Source organism: Notothenia rossii, assembly GCF_949606895.1.
Source record: "Notothenia rossii genome assembly, chromosome: 7".
Lineage (NCBI taxonomy): Eukaryota > Metazoa > Chordata > Actinopteri > Perciformes > Nototheniidae > Notothenia > Notothenia rossii.
In genome coordinates, this window is record NC_136905.1 from 84,764,014 (window position 1) to 84,785,290 (window position 21,277).

Here is a 21,277-nt window from a genome sequence, read left to right on the forward strand (position 1 = left end):
ACAGATACTCATGTTTAAAATACTCTGGTGAAAGTAGAAGTACTGACTAAACTTCTTTACTCAAGTCAAAGTAAAGAGGCTTTGAAATGTACTTCAGTAAAAAGTACCCATAACTAGCAGCTGTTTTAAAGAGTACCTGACCTCCCTTTATATTAATAGAACAATAATGTCATTGTTAGCTAATGAATGTTTCCATGGTGACCAACGGCAACATGACAACGTTTTCATTGGTCCCTCTTCTTTAGAGAAGACCAGGAAATGATGGATACACGGATCGTGTTCAAATCAATAGGCACGCAATGACTCTAAATAATAATGATCACGCCACCAAACACACATTCGTCCCTCTTACAACCAACCAAACACATTCTCCTAAACATGCCGCTCTATTTAAGCTGCCAGGTCTTCCTGCCTCTGCCTCGCTGCTGCTGCTGCCACAAGTTATGTTCATGTTCCTGCTGCTGTGTTTCATGCTGCTGCTGCTCGCCTGCCCTCCCACCACCCCAGCTTCCACCCCAGCTTCCACCCCAGCTTCCACCACCCCAGCTTCCACCCCAACATCCACCCCAGCTTCCACCACCCCAGCTTCCACCACCCCAGCTTCCACCGCAGCTTCCACCCCAGCTTCCACCACCCCAGCTTCCACCACCCCAGCTTCCACCCCAGCTTCCACCACCCCAGCTTCCACCCCAGCTTCCACCCCAGCTTCCACCCCAGCTTGCACCTGTAGGCTCGGGGGATAGTTATCTAGTCATCACTCAATGTTTTATGTACATCTGTTAAGTGATGAGGCCCGAGCCTAGACACCAAACTCAATCTATATGCTGCTTCTAATAAACATATTAAGAAACACGTGAGTTGTCGGACTGAAATTACAGTATTTACAATTAAAGACGGGAAACCTTCAGGTATTTTAGTGAAATTTGCTGTGAATTAAAGAAATAGTTCCCCCCAGTAATTATGATTTGTATATCAATTACTCACCTGGCGTCAACCTAACTAAGACAAGTTTTATTTTACACTTACAATCTAAAAATAATGTTTTTGTTTTTTTTAAATTGTGAGATTTTAGCCGGTTTTTACTCTTTAAGACTTTAAGGATTAATTGTCATAAAAATGTAATTGATTAAAAATACAAACAATTATCTAACTAGATTACTTTCTATCAAATGTTATGTTTCCCAATGCAGTCATTTCTGATCGTCAGCCCCTTAACTCTAAAAACACTGCTTCAGGATATCATTATAGCTATTTTAAAATATGTTGTTTATTTTTTGATATACATTTCAGTCTTGCAAAATGTGTCTTGATTACTTTGTCTTTTATTACATTTCTTATTTTGTATCTGTTCTTTTAATCTTGCTCTTGCTGCAGGTTCGTGTGTTGCTGTTCAGTCGTTTCAAAGGTCGTTTTCTCAAAATGAGTTTTTTCTCCTATTCTTAGTGAGAAATGTCCACTTCAGTAGCACTTACATACACCAAACCTTCTTTATATTCCTATCAATATTCTGAAGGCTTTTACAGAAGAGTTTGTTCATATATCATTCATAGCCTGAATTATATAACATGTTATACCTAAAAACATGGTGAAAATTGATATTTTACGGCTGTTGACAGTTTTTTCTGATTTATGGAGGGATAAAAAGACATATCCAAAATCCCTTCGGTAAAAACTTTAGATTCTAATATGACTACAAAATGAAACACGAACTTTGAACCTGGCTTTATCCAATGTTCAGATTTGTGTTCCTGAAATGTGTTAAAAATATGCGCATATTTAAGAGATTATGGCTCATTTGCATATTTAAACATGCTATTTCAAAAAACTTGTAATACAAAAAACAATTGCCTTATTGTCAGTAATTAACTGGAACAATTTCTAGCTGATATCTTTAAGTAAAAAAATGACCCTATTCACCTGTAGTGTCTCGCCTTAAGCATGAAAATCAGCAGCAGATTCCCCCTCACCCAGAAGCAGACAGCACGTGTCTTTATACCCCTCTCCCGTGTCTCGTCATCAGAAACAGAGTATCATCACGAGCCTTTAAACACCTCCACCTGATGCATTCAACTCTCCTAAGCTAACTTTATCAGCGCGTTTTAACGAAGGGTTTAATCAGAGTTCCTCACCGTGTTTGTTGCTCGCAGCTGCTCATCCTCCTCATCATCATCATCATAACAACCGTAAAGAGAAGCGCAGCCGGTTTTCCGGTGCGTTTATAAGGTATTATCCAAATTTGAAAAATAACACGTGTGTTTTTACTGATGTACTTTCATTGTGTTTATGTGGGGTTATTCTGCAACAACTGCACGGTTTAATTCGATATTTTGACAATTTTTTATTAAGAAAACTAAATAAAAATTGGATTTATTATTAATAAAATGTCAAAAACATACATCAAATATATTAATCAGACTGTTTTGAACAGTTTAATCGTGTTTATATGGATTACAGTCAATATATGTTGCAGAGTTAAAAGTATGAATTGTGACCTTTTCATTACAATTTCAAAATAAAACGTAAGGTTTTATTAATAAAGTCTCGAAAAATGCATGAAACATATCAAACAGATTGTTTTTATGTGTTTAAATGTGTTATATAGGTTATTTTTGCAACAACTACACGATTTAATTTGATATTTTAATTTAAAAACGAAATACAAATGTATATTTTATTCATTAAAGGTAGGGTATATAAGTTTGAGAAACCGGCTCGAGATTGCTTGAATTTGAAAATACACGACCGGAGTAAATCTGCCCCTTCCTTCAGACTTCCTTTCAGAGCCCCTCCTCCAACACACAGGAACGCGCACATGACCAATGAGGGCACGAGATCAGTTTGTGCACAGATGGAAGGCTGACAGGCAGGTAGGTCATCCAGTTATTTTAGCCGACTCAGATGATTGGTCGTGCTTTTTACAGCGCTACGGCTTCCACAGATGACATTCTTTAAAAATGCATGCAACATAGCAAACAGATTGTTTTTATATGTATACATGTGTTAAACTACAACTCCTGCACTGTTTAAAGTCTGAATCGTGACATTGTAATGTACATTTAAAAAATAAAACGTGTCTGTTTTGATGACCGAGGCACAGCAAGTGTTTCAGCCAATCAGCGCGCAGCTCCGGTTCCGTATCTGAAGTGAAGAAACAGCTCAGAGACAGGAAGTGAATATAAATACATCTGACTGTGAACACGAGATATTTCTGCAGCCTGGACACCAACAGCACGGTAAACTCTTCTAAAGTTTACTTTATTTGTTTGTTTGTTTGTTTGTTTTTTTCTTTGTTTCTCTGTTGTTTGTGAATCCAAAGTGCACCGGAAGTGGGTTTGTAATGCACCTGCTGCTCGAGTGTGTTTACAGATGTGGCTGAATGATGTGAAATATAATCAAGTGTTAAATCAGACTTTAGTTCCACCTGGAGTAAATCCACCAGCTACCCTGCAGTATACAAAGTCATTCAAACTAGCTGCACCTTTACCAGCTTTGAGAACACTTTCATGATCAATCATTATAAAACATATCATATCTATTATTCTGAAATGGACCAATCTGCACAATGACTACTTTTACTGTCTTTCACTATATTTTGATGAGAATACTTTTCTACTTTCACTTGAGGAACATTTTGAATGCAGGACTTTTACTGTAACAGAGTATTCCTACACTCTGGTACTTCTACTTTTACTCAAGTACAAGACCTGAGTACTTCTACTTTTACTCAAGAACAAGATCTGAGTACTTCTACTTTTACTCAAGCACAATATCTGAGTACTTCTACTTTTACTCAAGAACAAGATCTGAGTACTTCTACTTTTACTCAAGCACAATATCTGAGTACTTCTACTTTTACTCAAGTACAAGATCTGAGTACTTTTAGTATTACTCAAGAACAAGATCTGAGTACTTCTACTGTTACTCAAATACAAGATCTGAGTACTTTTAGTATTACTCAAGAACTAGATCTGAGTACTTCTACTTTTACTCAAATACAAGATCTGAGTACTTCTACTTTTACTCAAGTACAAGATCTGAGTACTTTTAGTATTACTCAAGAACTAGATCTGAGTACTTCTACTTTTACTCAAATACAAGATCTGAGTACTTCTACTTTTACTCAAGTACAATATTTGATTACTTCTACTTTGACTAAAGGAGATGATCGGAGTACTTCTACTCTTACTCAAGTATAATATCTGATGTTATATCATGCAGGTCCAGGGTGAGTAAGAGGAGAGGACTGATGTGTCGGAGTAATTTAAAAGAAGAGGCACCTAAAATAATGATCGGTATTTCAATACATTTAGTTTTTTATTGTTGAAAGTAGATAGAACTGGTACTTGAGAGTTGTAATACAGTCACTCTAACTAGCTACCATCACATGGCACTAACTAGCTACCATCACATGTCACTAACTAGCTACCATCGCATGGCACTAACTAGCTACCATCACATGTCACTAACTAGCTACCATCACATGGCACTAACTAGCTACCATCACATGGCACTAACTAGCTACCATCACATGTCACTAACTAGCTACCATCACATGTCACTAACTAGCTACCATCACATGTCACTAACTAGCTACCATCACATGTCACTAACTAGCTACCATCACATGCCACTAACTAGCTACCATCACATGTCACTAACTAGCTACCATCACATGTCACTAACTAGCTACCATCACATGTCACTAACTAGCTACCATCACATGTCACTAACTAGCTACCATCACATGCCACTAACTAGCTACCATCACATGTCACTAACTAGCTACCATCACATGTCACTAACTAGCTACCATCACATGTCACTAACTAGCTACCATCACATGTCACTAACTAGCTACCATCACATGCCACTAACTAGCTACCATCACATGTCACTAACTAGCTACCATCACATGTCACTAACTAGCTACCATCACATGGCACTCACTAGCTACCATCACATGTCACTAACTAGCTACCATCACATGTCACTAACTAGGTACCATCACATGGCACTAACTAGCTACCATCACATGGCACTAACTAGCTACCATCACATGTCACTAACTAGCTACCATCACATGTCACTAACTAGCTACCATCACATGTCACTAACTAGCTACCATCACATGGCACTCACTAGCTACCATCACATGTCACTAAGCTTGACTTGAATTTATTAAAAGTATAATTAAGTGACAGCAAAGAATGAATAACTTGAGCATAATATCTGACATGATGTTCTGTTCTGTGTGCAGGTTCAGGATGAGTAAGAGCAGAGGAGGAGTGATGGTGTCGGGGGGGAAGAGACGGAGGGTTTCTGACGAGAGAGCCTCCAGCAACACGGTGACGCTTCTGATTTATTAAAGGCATAAGCGAGAGGTCGTGGGATTTATTTTCCCATCCTCAGGGTTTAATGTGCAGTTCACGCTAGGAGCTGATCCATGTGCTGCTGTGGAGAGATCCATCTTTATTTCTGTTGCATAATTCAGAATATTTTCTACGCTACATTTTTTTTCTTTCATTAAATAATTTGTTAATTTATGTATTTATTAATAATATTTTCACATCGTTACCTTTATGATTTTTTAAATATATTTGTTTCTTTATTTATTACATTTCTTGCATCATTTGGAATATTTTCACCTCTTTACCCTTATTAATTAATTGATTGTTTTAATTGTATGGATTATTTGGTTGTTTATACATTTTTGAACAGTGTCACCTCTTTACCTTTTTAGGAATTGATGAGTTTTTTGTATTCATGAATGTGTTCATGTATTTATTCTTGCATTATTTGTTTGTGTATTCCCTGTGTGTTATCAGGGGGACATTGGTCTGATCGAGACCATCGCTCTGAAGAACTTCATGTGTCACCGTCTGCTCGGACCCTTCCAGTTCGGACCCAATGTCAACTTCATCGTGGGAAACAACGGCAGTGAGAACCTATAAATACCGTTTTATATCACGCTGTCTTTGGCTCCTGTAGTTTCATTTAAAGTATTTGATTTAAGTTTTTAATTGTACAGAAAAAGTTTTTCCACTAAAACCTGAAAAACGGGGGAAATGGAGAAAAAAATGTATGTATAATAATTGTTATTTTCATATGTAAAACATATCATTAATATATATATATAATGAGAAATAAATGTGTCGCATTCACACCAGCCTTTTATAGTCCTGTTGAATCGAACCCTGGTGCGTTTAGTTGCTTGGTGCGGTTCGTTTGGGTCGGTGTGAACGCAGACCTCTGAAGTGAACTAAACAACCGGACTCTGGTCCGCTAAAATAGGTGTTCTCGGAGCGCTTGCTAGTGAACTCTGGAGCGGATCATCGCTGGTGTGAACGCAGTCCGCACCAAAACACAGGAAGCGTAGTATTTACGAGTCACAAGAACGAGGATGTCTTCAACATCTTTAGCGAAAGAGTGAAGCAGAATGAAGTGTTGAACATGTCGTGTAAAGTAAAAACAACTATCAGACTAAAAACTATACATAAAAGTCAGAACACCTGTCGTCATTGAAACGCCCTCCTGACTGCAGAACGTCTCTCATTATATGTGTTATAATGTTTTTTATCGCACGTTGTCTGATTATATAATCATATGCGCCGTCTGCTAGAGTCCATTGATCTGCTCTCCAGATTAACAGCAGCATGAGAATAACCTGCCGATGCTCCATGGAGGAGGCTCCGGTAGAGATTGCCACGATTTGCGTTTTTACCCCCTTAATGTCTGACCAATGGATGAACAGCATTTCCGAGCACATGACTTGTGTTTAAAGTTTATAGTCCGTTTGAGTTTTGCCCGTGTGAACGCAAACCGAACCTTCTGAAAAATTAAACCATGTAACAAACTGTCGTCTGGTGCGCACCAGAGAGCGGACTATAGGTGTGAATGCGACCTAAAAAGAGGTTTTAAAAAAAAGAAGGTTTTAAACAATTAACCGTCTAAGAATGATTTATTTAAACTTAATTCCTTTATCCAATTACAATAATTTATGTTTTTCTTTAAAAATATACGTTAAATATTTCCAGATGATTCTTTATAAATTAATTAATCAATGGCAGTATTATAAATGCCACCGTTTTTGGTTTATCTAGTTTAATTTGAAAATATTTAATTACAATTTTTAATTATGCAGAAACTGAAAAAGTTTTTCCCACTAAAAAGTGAAAAATACAAAACACAGGAAACAGAAGATGGGGGTGTTTTTATATATTTGTATTTACCTGTGGTTCGCTCTCCATTTAGTGATTTATTTAACACCTTGGTTTTAATTGTACTCCTCAGGTGGGAAGAGTGCGATTCTGACGGCTCTAATCGTGGGTCTCGGAGGAAAAGCAACGGACACGAACAGAGGGACTTCTGTGAAGGACTTTGTGAAGACCGGCGAGACGTAAAGACACAATATTATACCTTTTTTAGATCCTTTATCGCAGGCAGAGGTGTCCAAACTCTTTTCACCGAGGGCCACATGCAGTACAGAGAACTATACGAAGGGCTGGTGTTGGTGGTTAATTTATGAAAATAAGCCACAAATTAACAGAAAAATAAGGTTATTCTCTTAAATGTAGTTGTTTAAATTGACGTAAAACCACTCGCACATTTCGAAAAAACAACGTGCATCATCTCTGTAATTTAAGGGGTATGTTTAGAAGATACAAACTCAAATTGATGAGGAAGTTTGAGTGGTTGGTTTATGAAAAAGAAGTCGGCAATTAACAGAGAAAAGGAGGTAATTCTCTTAAATGTAGTTTTTTTAATTGATGTAAAACCAGTCGCATGTTATGCTTATTAACACGTGAATACTGTTTAATATATTTGAACATATATATTTAAAGGCCATGTAATGCATCTAACACAGGTGTTTTTTAACATGTAGTTTAGATATCACCAGAATAAAAATAAATAAAAATGTTTAAAGTTTCGTCATAATTAAATGACATATACGTTAAAAACCGATGTTGGTTCCGAAGTTTGCCGAGTACGCCCCCGATCACTCCCGAACGAGCGGTGACGTCACACGTGGCAAACATTGCCATTTGATCAAATCAGTCCAAATGGCAAGCAACGCGATAACTTCAGACAGCGACAGCGATCATTCAAGCTCAGATTCGGTGGGTTATCTGGATTCAGTTACAGAAGTAGGCCTAGAGAGTGAACCAGCTAGCCTTTCACTTCAAGGCATCTTGCCTTATAAGTACGAGCCTCCTGCCCAGCAATCGAACAACGAGGCAGAAACTTGTGAAAGAGAAGCGGATTCCGCAGCCGGCGAGACTCGAGTCGGCAATACTGAATGGTAAATTCTGTTTTATTTAATTTGACCTGCACTAAATGTCGATCTTAATTTGTCATCTGTTCCTCACACGTCCGGCAGATATTGTTTTGTTTTTTAATGTTATGTACAATATTCAGGTGTACATGTCAATGCTGTGAAAGCATGCCCACTGCAGATGAATGTGTATGCTGCAGAGAGATCTGGCAGGTGATGGAACAAATAGACAGTTTGCAACCTACTGACCAGATAGCAGAGTCCTGCATCGGGTCGGGTATCCGCGGGTACCCGACGGGTGACCCGCAAAAAAGGTGATTTGCGGGTGGTATTTTTTCAAACGCTTTTTTCCGGGTTCGCTTCTGGGTAAAACAAAGATGATGCGGGTCCGGTTGCGGGTGTTGCATAATAAATATATTTAAACAATAATAATTTAGTTTAATGTTTAAATCCTCAGACCTCTCCTCCGCGGTACCGAGCATAATCATAACCTCTGCAGTGCATCTATCTGCTGCTGAGCGCACCACATTCTGAATGGCTGAGGTGAAGCTCTCTATAGCGGAGAATACAGCATTTTCAATAACTCTTCCTCAAGAGCAAAATCCAACGTCTGGGAGGCTTTTGGTGTCATCCTAGATGGAGAAAATAAACAACATCCCAGGCTTTTTGAGCCAAATATGCAACTGCGTGTTAATTGCACGTTGTCACTGCTTATATATGCGGGTTCGGGTCGGGTTGCGGATCTTGTGCCGGCGGGTCGGGTCGGGTTGCGGAACTAATTGGCAATATGTGCGGGTAGCGGGGCGGGTTCGGTACTGCACGTCACGGGTGCGGGGCGGGAGCGGGTCTTGAAAATCAGACCCGTGCAGGACTCTGCCAGATAGAAGACACCGACGAGAAACCAAGGTGCATTATTAGCCACCCAGGCTTTAGAGAAGGCTGTCTCAGTGTTTGGACACTGAAAATAGCGTATCTTCAATACAAACAACAACACAGAGCAGTTGATGGCCCACTACACCAGTAAGTAAATATTGATTGACCCAACTGCCTATTGCAGCTTTGCTTTCATATAATACTTTTAGTCGCTACAGATATGGTACACACTTTTAAAGATACCATTAAACTCTTTCAAGCAGTCAAAAACAGCTTGGCTTTTATTTTTTCTGTGTATGCAAGTTCAATGTATGCTTGGGAAAAGAAACAACTACACATGTGAGGAAATATATAATAGGTCTATGATTCTGTCAAGCAGTCATGTATAACCTCATATTTATTTTGTACAAGTAAAATACAAATATCATGTTATAAGCCAATTTGTAACCATTGCTACATAATAGTACTACATAACATTTTATTTTTCTCCAAATATATTTATAATCTGTATACTTTTTTTTCATTAGGAAGCATCGATATACAGCTTATCGACAGTTTGTACGTTGGTGCTGGGGTGTACTCGGCCCAAAAATCAGAGTCCCGCTGCCTGCATGTGCAGTAACCGAGGTACGGAAGACTTACCCTGAACCGGGAGGCCGCTATCAGGGATTTCAATGGCCAAATCTGTAATTTGACATAAGTCATGCAGCTGAACTGGTTAAAATGGTTTCGCATGATGTAAATAATTTACAAAGTACATCATTTACAATATTATTTTTCCAAAGAAACATGTAAATATAACAACATTTTCCAAATCACAAATTTGTAAGATTGTATTAATTTACTGTTTGATAAATAAAAAAGGGTTCTTTTGTTAATTTTTCACTTGTATCATTTGATCTTTATTGCAGTGTACATTAGTCTATTTTGGTATGTGCGAGCCCACAAATAATTAAAAGTGGTAAAAAATAATAAAGATATTCAGACGTAATTCATTTTTGGCCTTACTTATTTCACTTCAACTTTTATATATTTCAGTCACTAGGCAAGTTCACTGTAGCCTACTCTGGTGACATTTAGCTCCAGCTGGCATAACACCTGTAGTAACTTAATTCTGACCCGAGTTTTGTGCACAATCTTCCAGCACCCATGATCAATGTTTATAGCAATCAGGAAACATTCACAGCTCACAACTACACATCGCTTCCCCATCATGAATTGTTAGATAAAAAAAGTTTAGCGAGGTCCGGTTACACATATGTCGAGCGAAAATAGCGGAAGGATACAAAACAAACAATCCAGACGAGGCTGGTATTTGCCACGTGTGACGTCACACAGCTGGGTTAATGGCTGGCAAGCTTTTCGCTACCGGAGCGGAATAACACGGGAAAGTGGCACACATTTCATGTTATTTGGGGGGTATTTATGGAAAGAATCATTGATGTTGATATGTCAAATGAAACAGTGGAAAGTGATGAAGCGATTTATTAACACAGAATAACATTTATTTTGGACATTACATGGACTTTAACCCTTGTGTTAGGGCTGCTCAATTAATCGCGATTACGATTATGGCTTGCAACGATTCTGAAAACAACGTAATCGAAATTAAACGATTATTTTTTTATTATTATTACTTTTTTTTTTTTTTTTTTTTCAGTTGAATTATACTTTAAAGTTCAGGGTAATCAACTGTTACAAATATACTGTTCAATTTTTTTTTCTTCAATAAATGGATGTTTTCAAAGCCAATGAGTAATCGCATTTAATAATCGCAATTACAATTATTGACCCAAATAATCGAGATTATGATTTTTGCCATAATCGAGCAGCCCTACCTTGAGGGCCCTGATGGCTCGCCACTGCCTTAAGAATATTTCTAGGATTAAAAGACTGATGTCACAGCAGGATTTGGAAAAACTTGTCCATGCTTTTATCTTCAGTAGACTGGACTACTGTAATGGTGTCTTCACAGGTCTCACTAAAACATCTATTAGAAAGCTGCAGCTGATTCAGAGTCAGCTGCTCGAGTCCTCACTAACACTAAGGAAGTGGATCACATCACTCCTGTTCTGAAGTCTTTACACTGGCTTCCTGTGTGTTCGAAAGCTGTTACCGTTCATGGTGTTTAGGGGGTCAATTTTGATCCATGATTTATCTCAGTCCAAAACACACACAAATAATGACTATCATCCAATATTGTTTTAACTACATCATAACTAACTTATTATGAATTCAAAACCGTGCAATCCTGTTGTAATTTAATGTTATGGCCCCAAAACACATTACACACTGCATGTGTGAGTTCAGGTTCAAGTGTTATTTTACATATTCTTTGAGAAAGATGGAGTTCCCGTGGGGGGAGGGGAGACCAGGTGCATGTTGCAAAAAAATATTGTTACAGTGGCTGAAGGGGGAGGGGGGTGGGGGAGGGGTGTCTAAAGTCAAAGATGAATCTTGATTGGGCTAAATTTGACCTTAAGTCACCCACAACAACTCTGCTGGGTCTCCCCCGACCCGAACACCAAATTATACACTTTTTTTTTAGAGACCTTCAGACTTGGCTAAAATGGTCAAACTCAGTTTAGTAGAGTTTATATATCTGCTGTGGAGGATATCATGAAGCCTTGTTCCAATAACAAAAACTAGAACGTAGTTATTATATAACTTGAAACGGGTCACGGGAGACCCGAACACAACGTAAGGGTTAAGAAGTACAATATAAGACAAGCAGAAGTTTATTATACTATAAGTTTATTTTATTATACTTAAGAGAAGTATAATCCATCTCCCCCGTCTTCATCACCGTGCCTATGTCAACCACCTCCCCCGTCTTCACCATCTGCGGTCACCGAAGCCTGACAAGAATGTGTGTGTACAAAACGCAGCAATCTCTTACTGACATGTGCTGGGTCCAGGCTCAAGGGCGTATGGCACTCTCAACTCTTTCCAGGACATGCCGGGGCCCTGCCTGCCTGTAGCTTTAATGATATCTGTGTTGATGGGTAATAGATTAAGAACGGTGAATAAGTTTAGAAGCAGGAAGTGCTCAAACGTTTGTGTGAGTTTATCAAATTTAGCAGTCAGCCACAGCTTGTCACAAAAACATCTGACTGATAGTGTGTTCAACAAACTTAAACTAGCTTTATTAAATGTCAGGTCTTTGGCAGGAAAAACATTTTTAATCAATGATTTTATCTCTGAGCACAATCTGGATTTTATGTTTTTAACGGAAACTTGGATTGAACAAAAATAACAGTGCAGCTGTTCTTATCGAATCAACACCTCCCAACTTTAATGTTATGAGTCAGGAAATAATGCATAAGAAAGGGGGTGGAGCTGCTATTCTGCTTTTTTGATGATTTTACTGAACTGCTGTCTTTAGTGTGTATTGACTTTGACCGTCTAGTCATTGTTGGTGATTTTAACATCCATGTTGACGACCCCCAGGACAGAGGGGCTAAAGAACTGTTTTGTGTTCTTGATAGCTATGGACTTACTCAGCATGTGACGGAGCCCACGCACAATAAGGGGCACACTCTGGACTTAATGATCTCAAAGGGTCTGAATGTCTCTGGGGTTGTGGTGACTGATGTTGCGCTCTCTGATCATTCCTTTGAGAGCTCTATTTCTGTTCACACAAATGTTCAAAAAGAGGTAAACACAAAGCGATATTTAACTGAAAACACTAGGGAAATGTTTACTCAGAATGTTTCTTCCACACCTGCCCCTGCTAACATCTCAGTAAATGAGCTAGTAGATCATTTTAATTCAAAATAAAAAAATGTTATAGATGCCATTGCTCCAACTAAGGTAAAGGAAGTGACTGGCAAGAAAAGATCTCCATGGAGAAAGGCCATGACCGTGAGAGCAGAAAAAAGGGAGTGTCGAAAAGTTGAACGTAGGTGGAGAAAAACAAATCTCCAGGTTCACTTTGAAATCTATAAAGAGAGACTTGGCTTTTATCATTTGGAATTGAAAAACCCACGATCATCTTTCTTCTCTGACATCATTGCCAAAAACAAAACAACGCACGTGCCTTGTTTGCTACCGTCGACAGACTAACTAACCCCCCAGTGTCAGTAGCCTCTGAACTTCTATCCAGGGCATGCAATGACTTTGCCGCCTTCACTGACAACATTCAGAAAATCAGACAAGCAGTCAGTGCCTCTGCATCAGGTACAGCAGATGTGTTCAATCAATCAATCAATCAATGTTTATTTATATACCCCTCTATCACAAATGTTACATTTGTCTCAGTGGACTTCACAGTTTGTACAGAATATCAGTATGACAATATGACACCCTCTGTCCTTAGACCCTCACAGTGTTGTCCCTGTGTCCACCTAATATCAATACAGACACCATGACACAGTTCCATCAGATTAATGATAAAGACCTAGAGGACATTACTCAACTTCTGAAGTCCTCCTCCTGCTGCCTTGATATTATTCCAACAGGATTTTTCCAAGATGTTTTTCGTTGCATGGCCTCAGATCTACTTCACATAGTAAACATCTCTTCACTCAGGTGTTTTTCCACAGGCCCTGAAAAAGGCAGTCATTAAACCGCTCTTAAAAAAGAATAATCTAGATGCTTCAGTAATGAACAATTACAGGTCCATATCAAACCTGCCATTTCTAGGTTAAATCATTGAAAAAGTTGTTTTTCAAAAGTTGAGTAATTTCTTGCATTTAAATAACTGTTTGGATGTGTTCCAGTCAGGCTTTCGTCCAAACCACAGCACTGAGACTGCTCTTGTAAAGGTCTTCAATGACATCCACTTAAACACAGACAGTGGCAGAACTTCAGTGTTAGTATTATTAGATCTCAGTGCTGCGTTTGACACTGTTGACCACAACATATTACTCGACCAACTGGAAAACCAGGTGGGACTTTCGGCAACAGTTCTAAATTGGTTTGAATCCTACTTACAGGACAGAAACGACTTTGTTTCTATAGGTAACTACACATCTGACAAATATGACATGCGGGGTACCTCAAGGCTCCATCTTGGGGCCTCTTCTCTTTAACGTCTACATGCTACCACTCGCTCAGATAATGAAAAACTACAAAATAAGTTACCATAGCTATGCAGATGACACACAAATGTACATAACCATGTCACCAGGAGACTATGCTCCAATTCAAACACTGAGTAAGTGCATTGAACAAATCAATGACTGGATGTGTCAGAACTTTCTCCAATTTAAAAAAAAAAAAAAAAAAAAAAAAAAAGATAAAACTGAGGTAATGGTTTTTGGAGCAAAGGCTGAACTTTTAAAAGTTAGCGCTGAGCTTCAGTCTGCAATGTTCAAAACAACAGATAGAGCCAGAAATCTAGTTGTAGTCATGGACTCTGACCTGAGTTTCAACAGTTACATTAAAACAGTTACTAAATCAGCTTACTATCACCTTAAGACAGTGGCGAGCCGTGACTTTTATACCTAGGCCCTCTGACCCTCTGACCCTCTGGGTTCGTTCAGATGTGTGTATCTCACACTGCACTGTAACTGAGATTCATGTATATTTGCTTTTTAAATTAGTGTTTTTAAATATCATTTCATAATATGTTTCTTAAATGCTATTAATTTCTTTCATTTTTGTAAAGCACTTTGAATTGCCTTTTGTTGAAATGTGCTATATAAATAAACTTGCCTTGCCTTGCCCCCTTCTGGTTCGAGCACTTGCCTGTCGGCAAACGGCGCCCCTGTATACACACACACATTCAATACATACATACAGTATGGTGGCTTGAACTAGTGGGAGAAATGGCACTGTTTGTCTGCGGTCAATGCCTTGGACCTCTGCATTAAAGGCATTAGAAAGTCAAGGTAAACTTCCGGTTAACTTGCGGTCTGCAATGCGTGTCACGCTCGCGCACACAAATAAATGCACGTTCATTCTCACAAGAAAATATACATTAATTTACATCAGAATCTGAACTTTTTTATTTTGTATTGACTTAGTTAGTTTTGTATTGACTTAGTTAGTTAGTTCCCATTGAGAAGAAGACACACGGTCCGGATTGATTTGCACTTCGGTCCGAGTTTAAGAAGCCCTGCTTTAATGTGTTGGTGGAAATTGGAAAGATGTATTTTGTTTTCTGTAGTTCTGCAGAAATCACTGTGAAGCTGAGAAACAGAGGACTGGACGCTTTTAAAAGAGACGTCTACGGAGACAGCATCTCCATCGAGAGACGCATCTTCAGCGATGGCAGCCGGACCTGCAAGCTGAGGAGCAAAACTGGTGATTACTGGCATACTGTGTACTAAAGAGAGACACTAAACCACTTCAAAGAGACCCAACATGACTCTAAATAGACATTACTTCAAAGATACAAAATGTCTACAAAGAGCTATTAAATAACTACAGAGACACAAGATGACTTAAAAATATACAAAATGACACAAGGACCTTTTTAAGTGACTATAAAAGACTTCAAAAGACACAATGACTACGAAGACACACAAATGGATTATAAATAGACATAAAATCTCTTAAATAGATACCGCTCTTGTCATTTATACAAAAAAGACCAGAAATGTGTCCTGGCGTTTTAGTGTTTCTAAAATTAAAATAAAACCCGCGCCGTAAAGTAAAAACGCAATCATGTGTTTCTGAATATAAGTCCAAAAAACGCTTTAGGTTTCAAGAAAGATTTATTTTAAATACTACAACTCATTCAAACCGTTCTGCTTACGATAAAAACAAAATGTGAAATAAAGTAGATTTTATGAAATCAAAGTTACATGAAAAGAAAAAACAATAAGTATTAAGAAAAAACATTTTAATTAAATGTTCAAATTATATTTTCTTTTACTGGATTCATTGAATTAATATTTCAGTTTTTAATAATATTTACTGTAAGGTTTAATCCTCATTAATTAAGTCATTCTTTAATTATGATTTCAGGACAGCTTATCTCGAACAAGAAGGAGGAGCTGACCTCCATTCTGGACCACTTTAACATCCAGGTACTAACTCTGCTTTCATTATAAATGATATTTCACTTTTTTTATATCCTTCATTTATTTTTCCTTCAGCTCCTCACACACCAAGCCGGTTTTCGGCGTCGATAGATGTCTGGCCGTCGATGAGCGTTGTGTTGCCCTACTCAGATTGGTGTGTCCCGCACCGTCGTGTGTTTTCGGCCGTGCCGACACCTTCCGCTCCTGATTCAACATGTTGAATCGGGCTGTCGGTAAAATACATCACTCTGATTGGCTGTTCAGCTAGCGAATCAGTGCATGAGAAGCTAAATGGAAGTGAGGGACCCAAACAAACTATTAAGAAGGCAAATCTGAGATTTCATTAAACTCCAGCTCTCGACTCAGGTTGAGGAAAGCCCCGTGAGCTTCTGCTGGAGAGGGAAAATGGAACACGCTATTTGTTGTTTGTTTATATCACTCAGTCTGTTCTTCTTCTCTCGGTTATCACGCAGTCTGTCTTCAGGTTGTTGCCTCTTTTGAATGACGAACACACACTACCGCCGCCTGCTGGTAAGGAGAGGTATTGCCACTCACGCATGCGCAGTTCTTACGTGCTGCTCGGCCGTCGGCTGAAGTCTTTGCGGTGTGTTCCAGTGCGACACATGGCCAAGACGCAGAGACATGAGGAGACACAACAGTCGGGGTCCGTCGGGACGTGTTCTCTGGGGTCAGATTGGTGTGTCCTCTGGGGTCAGCTTGGTGTGTCCTCTGGGGTCAGATTGGTGTGTCCTCTGGGGTCAGATTGGTGTGTTCTCTGGGGTCAGATTGGTTTATCCTCTGGGGTCAGATTGGTGTGTCCTCTGGGGTCAGATTGGTGTGTCCTCTGGGGTCAGATTGGTGTGTCCTCTGGGGTCAGATTGGTGTGTCCTCTGGGGTCAGATTGGTGTGTTCTCTGGGGTCAGATTGGTTTATCCTCTGGGGTCAGATTGGTGTGTCCTCTGGGGTCAGATTGGTGTGGTCTCTGGGGTCAGATTGGTGTGTCCTCTGGGGTCAGATTGGTGTGTTCTCTGGGGTCAGATTGGTGTGTCCTCTGGGGTCAGATTGGTGTGTCCTCTGGGGTCAGATTGGTGTGTCCTCTGGGGTCAGATTGGTGTGTCCTCTGGGGTCAGATTGGTGTGTCCTCTGGGGTCAGATTGGTGTGTCCTCTGGGGTCAGCTTGGTGTGTCAGGGCCGTTAAATGTATGATTCTTCCTTTTTCAGTGCATGTTTTTTATGGATGTTTTATTTTGACCGCTGTCTCCCAAAATAGCAAAGAAAGTCCTCCTCTTTTATTCTGCAGATGTTTATCCTTGAGTTAATGTTATTTTCAGCCCTTTTTTTCAAATGTATTTACTGTAATAAACAATATGTTTTTGTGTTTGCAGCTGGATAACCCCGTGTCCATCCTGAACCAGGAGATGAGTAAACAGTTCCTGCATTCAAAGAGTGAATCAGACAAATACCAGGTGCATTATTCATCCTTTACTCTAAGGTACTGGAAAGGATTGAGGAGGAACAATGCGGAGTCCGTCCTGCTCGTGGGACGACGGATCAGATTCTTACCTTCGCAAGGATCCTGGAGGGGGCCTGGGAGTACGCTCATCCAGTCTACATGTGTTTTGTAGACTTGGAGAAGGCGTATGACCGAGTTCCCAGGGAGTCACTGTGGGAGGTGCTGCGGGAGTATGGGGTGAGGGGGTCTCTACTCAGGGCCATCCAATCTCTGTACTCCCAAAGCGAGAGCTGTGTCCGGGTCCTCGGCAGTAAGTCGGACCCATTTCAGGTGAGGGTTGGCCTCCGCCAGGGCTGCGCTTTGTCACCAATCCTGTTTGTAATATACATGGATCGGATTTCGAGGCGTAGTCGTGGGGGAGGGGGTCTGTAGTTCGGTGGACTAAGGATTGCACCACTGCTTTTTGCAGATGATGTGGTTCTGATGGCTTCATCGGTCTGCGACCTTCAGCACTCACTGGATCGGTTCACCACCGAGTGTGAAGCGGCTGGGATGAGGATCAGCACCTCCAAATCTGAGGCCATGGTTCTCAGCAGGAAACCGATGGACTGTCCACTCCAAGTAGGGAATGAGTCCTTACCCCAAGTGAAGGAGTTCAAGTATCTCTGGGTCTTGTTCTCGAGTGAGGGAACAATGGAGCGTGAGATGGGTCGGAGAATCGGAGCAGCGGGAGCGGTACTGCAGTCTCTTTACCGCACCGTGTGACGAAAAGGGAGCTGAGCCAGAAGGCAAAGCTCTCTGTCTACCGCGCCATTTTCATCCTACCCTCACCTATGGTCATGAAGGATGGGTCATGACCCAAAGAACCAGATCGTGGATACAAGCGGCCGAGATGGGTTTTCTCCGCAGGGTGGCTGGTGTCTCCCTTAGGGATAAGGGGAGAAGTTCAGTCATCCGGGAGGGACTCGGAGTTGAACCACTCCTCCTTGGCGTCGAAAGGAGCCAGTTGAGGTGGTTCGGGCACCTAGTTAGGATGCCACCTGAGCGCCTCCCTAGGGAGGTGTTCCAGGCACGTCCAGCTGGGAGGAGACCAAGGGGTAGACCTAGAACCAGGTGGAGGGATTATATCTCTTCTCTGGCCTGGGAGCACCTTGGGACCCCCCCAGTCAGAGCTGGTTGATGAGGGGAAAGGAACGTTTGGGGCTCTCTGCTGGAACTGATACCTCCGAGACCCAACCTGGATAAGCGGGAGAAGATGGATGGATGGATGGATTCATCCTCAGTTTCTCTGAGAGGCTGATATAATATATAATATTTAATATTCCCTCGTGTTTAAGTAACGTTTTCTGCTGTTTCCCTGGTGCAGTTCTTCATGAAGGCGACGCTCCTGGATCAGATGAAGAGGGATTTTGTTCACATCAAACAAACCAAAACCCTCACCAGACAGCAGGTGGAGAGACAGGAGGAGGTGAGGATACAATCAATGTGTATTACAGATTTAAACCATGCTGCATTTATCAAAACTAAAACAAATCTGAATAAATTCAAGATATTTTTCTAAAGTCAGAATTAGTTTAGAGAATGAAGTCAAGATTTACTTCGACATTTACTTAAAACATTCTGAAAAAAATATCAAGAAAATTGCTTCTTTTTTTTTATCTTGACTTTATTCTCAAAAAATAGTTTTTTCTTTTTAGAAAGATTTCTTGAATTTATTCGGATATTTATGGAATATTTAATAATTTCTCGTACGGATATATTTAACGTTTATTATATATTTAAAGCATTCTGTATTCATCAGGACTCGTGCATCACTTCAGGGATTTACAGAGTTATTTCTAGACTTTATTCTTGACATTATTTATTTTTTCAAATACCTTGACATTTACTTTAATGTAAATTCAGACTTTTTAGAGAAAAATCTGAAGAAAATTACAATTTGTTCTTATTAAAAGTAGAAGTACTCAGATCTTGAGTAGAAGTATTCAGATCTTGTACTTCAGTCAAAGTAGAAGTATTCAGATCTTGTACTTCAGTCAAAGTAGAAGTACTCAGATCTTGAGTAGAAGTATTCAGATCTTGTACTTCAGTCAAAGTAGAAGTATTCAGATCTTGTACTTCAGTCAAAGTAGAAGTACTCAGATCTTGAGTAGAAGTACTCAGATCTTGTACTTCAGTCAAAGTAGAAGTACTCAGATCTTGTACTTCAGTCAAAGTAGAAGTACTCAGATCTTGAGTAGAAGTACTCAGATCTTGTACTTCAGTCAAAGTAGAAGTACTCAGATCTTGAGTAGAAGTATTCAGATCTTGTACTTCAGTCAAAGTAGAAGTACTCAGATCTTGTACTTCAGTCAAAGTAGAAGTACTCAGATCTTGAGTAGAAGTATTCAGATCTTGTACTTCAGTCAAAGTAGAAGTATTCAGATCTTGTACTTCAGTCAAAGTAGAAGTACTCAGATCTTGAGTAGAAGTACTCAGATCTTGTACTTCAGTCAAAGTAGAAGTACTCAGGTCCTGCACTTGAGTAAAAGTATAAGTACTCAGATCTTGTACTTGAGTAAAAGTAGAAGTACTCAGATCTTGTACTTGAGTAAAAGTAGAAGTACTCAGATCTTGTACTTGAGTAAAAGTAGAAGTACTCAGATCTTGTGTTTGAGTAAAAGTAGAAGTACTCAGATCTTGAGTAAAAGTAGAAGTACTCAGATCTTGTACTTGAGTAAAAGTAGAAGTACTCAGATCTTTTACTTGAGTAAAAGTATAAGTACTCAGATCTTGTACTTGAGTAAAAGTAGAAGTACTCAGATCTTGTACTTGAGTAAAAGTAGAAGTACTCAGATCTTGTACTTGAGTAAAAGTAGAAGTACTCAGATCTTGTGTTTGAGTAAAAGTAGAAGTACTCAGATCTTGAGTAAAAGTAGAAGTACTCAGGTCCTGCACTTGAGTAAAAGTAGAAGTACTCAGATCCTGTACTTGAGTAAAAGTAGAAGTACTCAGATCTTGTTCTTGAGTAAAAGTATAAGTACTCAGATCTTGTACTTGAGTAAAAGTATAAGTACTCAGATCTTGTGATTTAAGACTTGATTATATTTCACATCATTAAAGTAACTAAAGGTATTAAATACATGTAGCGGAGTAGAAGTACAAGGTAGCATTACATGGAAATACTCAAGTAAAGTACAAGTACCTCACAATTGTACTTAAGTACTGAGTAAATCTACTCAGTTACTTCCCACCTCTGAGGCATGTGCAGCATATTGTTTCTGCTGAGCTGCAACGTGCTGCTGTGTTCAGGCTCTGAAGGACCTGAAGCTGGACTTCCTGCAGAAGAAGGAGCGCTTCGAGACGCTGTACTCCTTCAGCGACATGAAGGAGCTGCTGCCGAGCCTCCAGAGGCACATGGCCTGGAGTCTGGTGAGAGGAAGCAGCTGCTGCAGAAACAAAACATCGTGCCCCGAGGAGCAAAGGAAGCGTGGTTAACGGTGTTTTCCTCCTGTCAGGTGCGAGATAAGGAGCAGTTTGTGCAGCGGTTAAAGGAGGACGTGGAGAAAGAGGAGAGTAATCAGAAACATCAGGAGAACCTCAAGCTCTGCCAGGTCAGGTTATATTTATTAAAACCCTACAAAATGTGATATGTTGTTAAATACAGGGATAGATTTCCATCAAAGAAACATGAACATTTGATTTCATGTTCAGAGGGGATTCAAGATG

General features: G+C 39.7%; 1 protein-coding gene across 1 annotated transcript in view; it reads left to right on the top strand.

Annotated features, from left to right (window-relative positions):
• The first annotated feature begins 1,970 nt into the window (after positions 1-1,970).
• Positions 1,971-21,277, top strand: part of smc6 (structural maintenance of chromosomes 6) — a 27,016-nt gene continuing 7,709 nt past the window's right edge. Inside the window, exons 1-12 of the mRNA XM_079692880.1 lie at positions 1,971-2,223; positions 2,770-2,867; positions 3,098-3,233; positions 5,258-5,345; positions 5,826-5,937; positions 7,291-7,396; positions 15,258-15,394; positions 16,061-16,122; positions 17,502-17,582; positions 18,936-19,037; positions 20,861-20,980; positions 21,067-21,162. Coding sequence (XP_079549006.1) covers positions 5,265-5,345; positions 5,826-5,937; positions 7,291-7,396; positions 15,258-15,394; positions 16,061-16,122; positions 17,502-17,582; positions 18,936-19,037; positions 20,861-20,980; positions 21,067-21,162 — 897 coding nt within the window. The 5' untranslated portion in view covers positions 1,971-2,223; positions 2,770-2,867; positions 3,098-3,233; positions 5,258-5,264. The remainder of the gene's footprint in view (positions 2,224-2,769; positions 2,868-3,097; positions 3,234-5,257; positions 5,346-5,825; positions 5,938-7,290; positions 7,397-15,257; positions 15,395-16,060; positions 16,123-17,501; positions 17,583-18,935; positions 19,038-20,860; positions 20,981-21,066; positions 21,163-21,277) is intronic.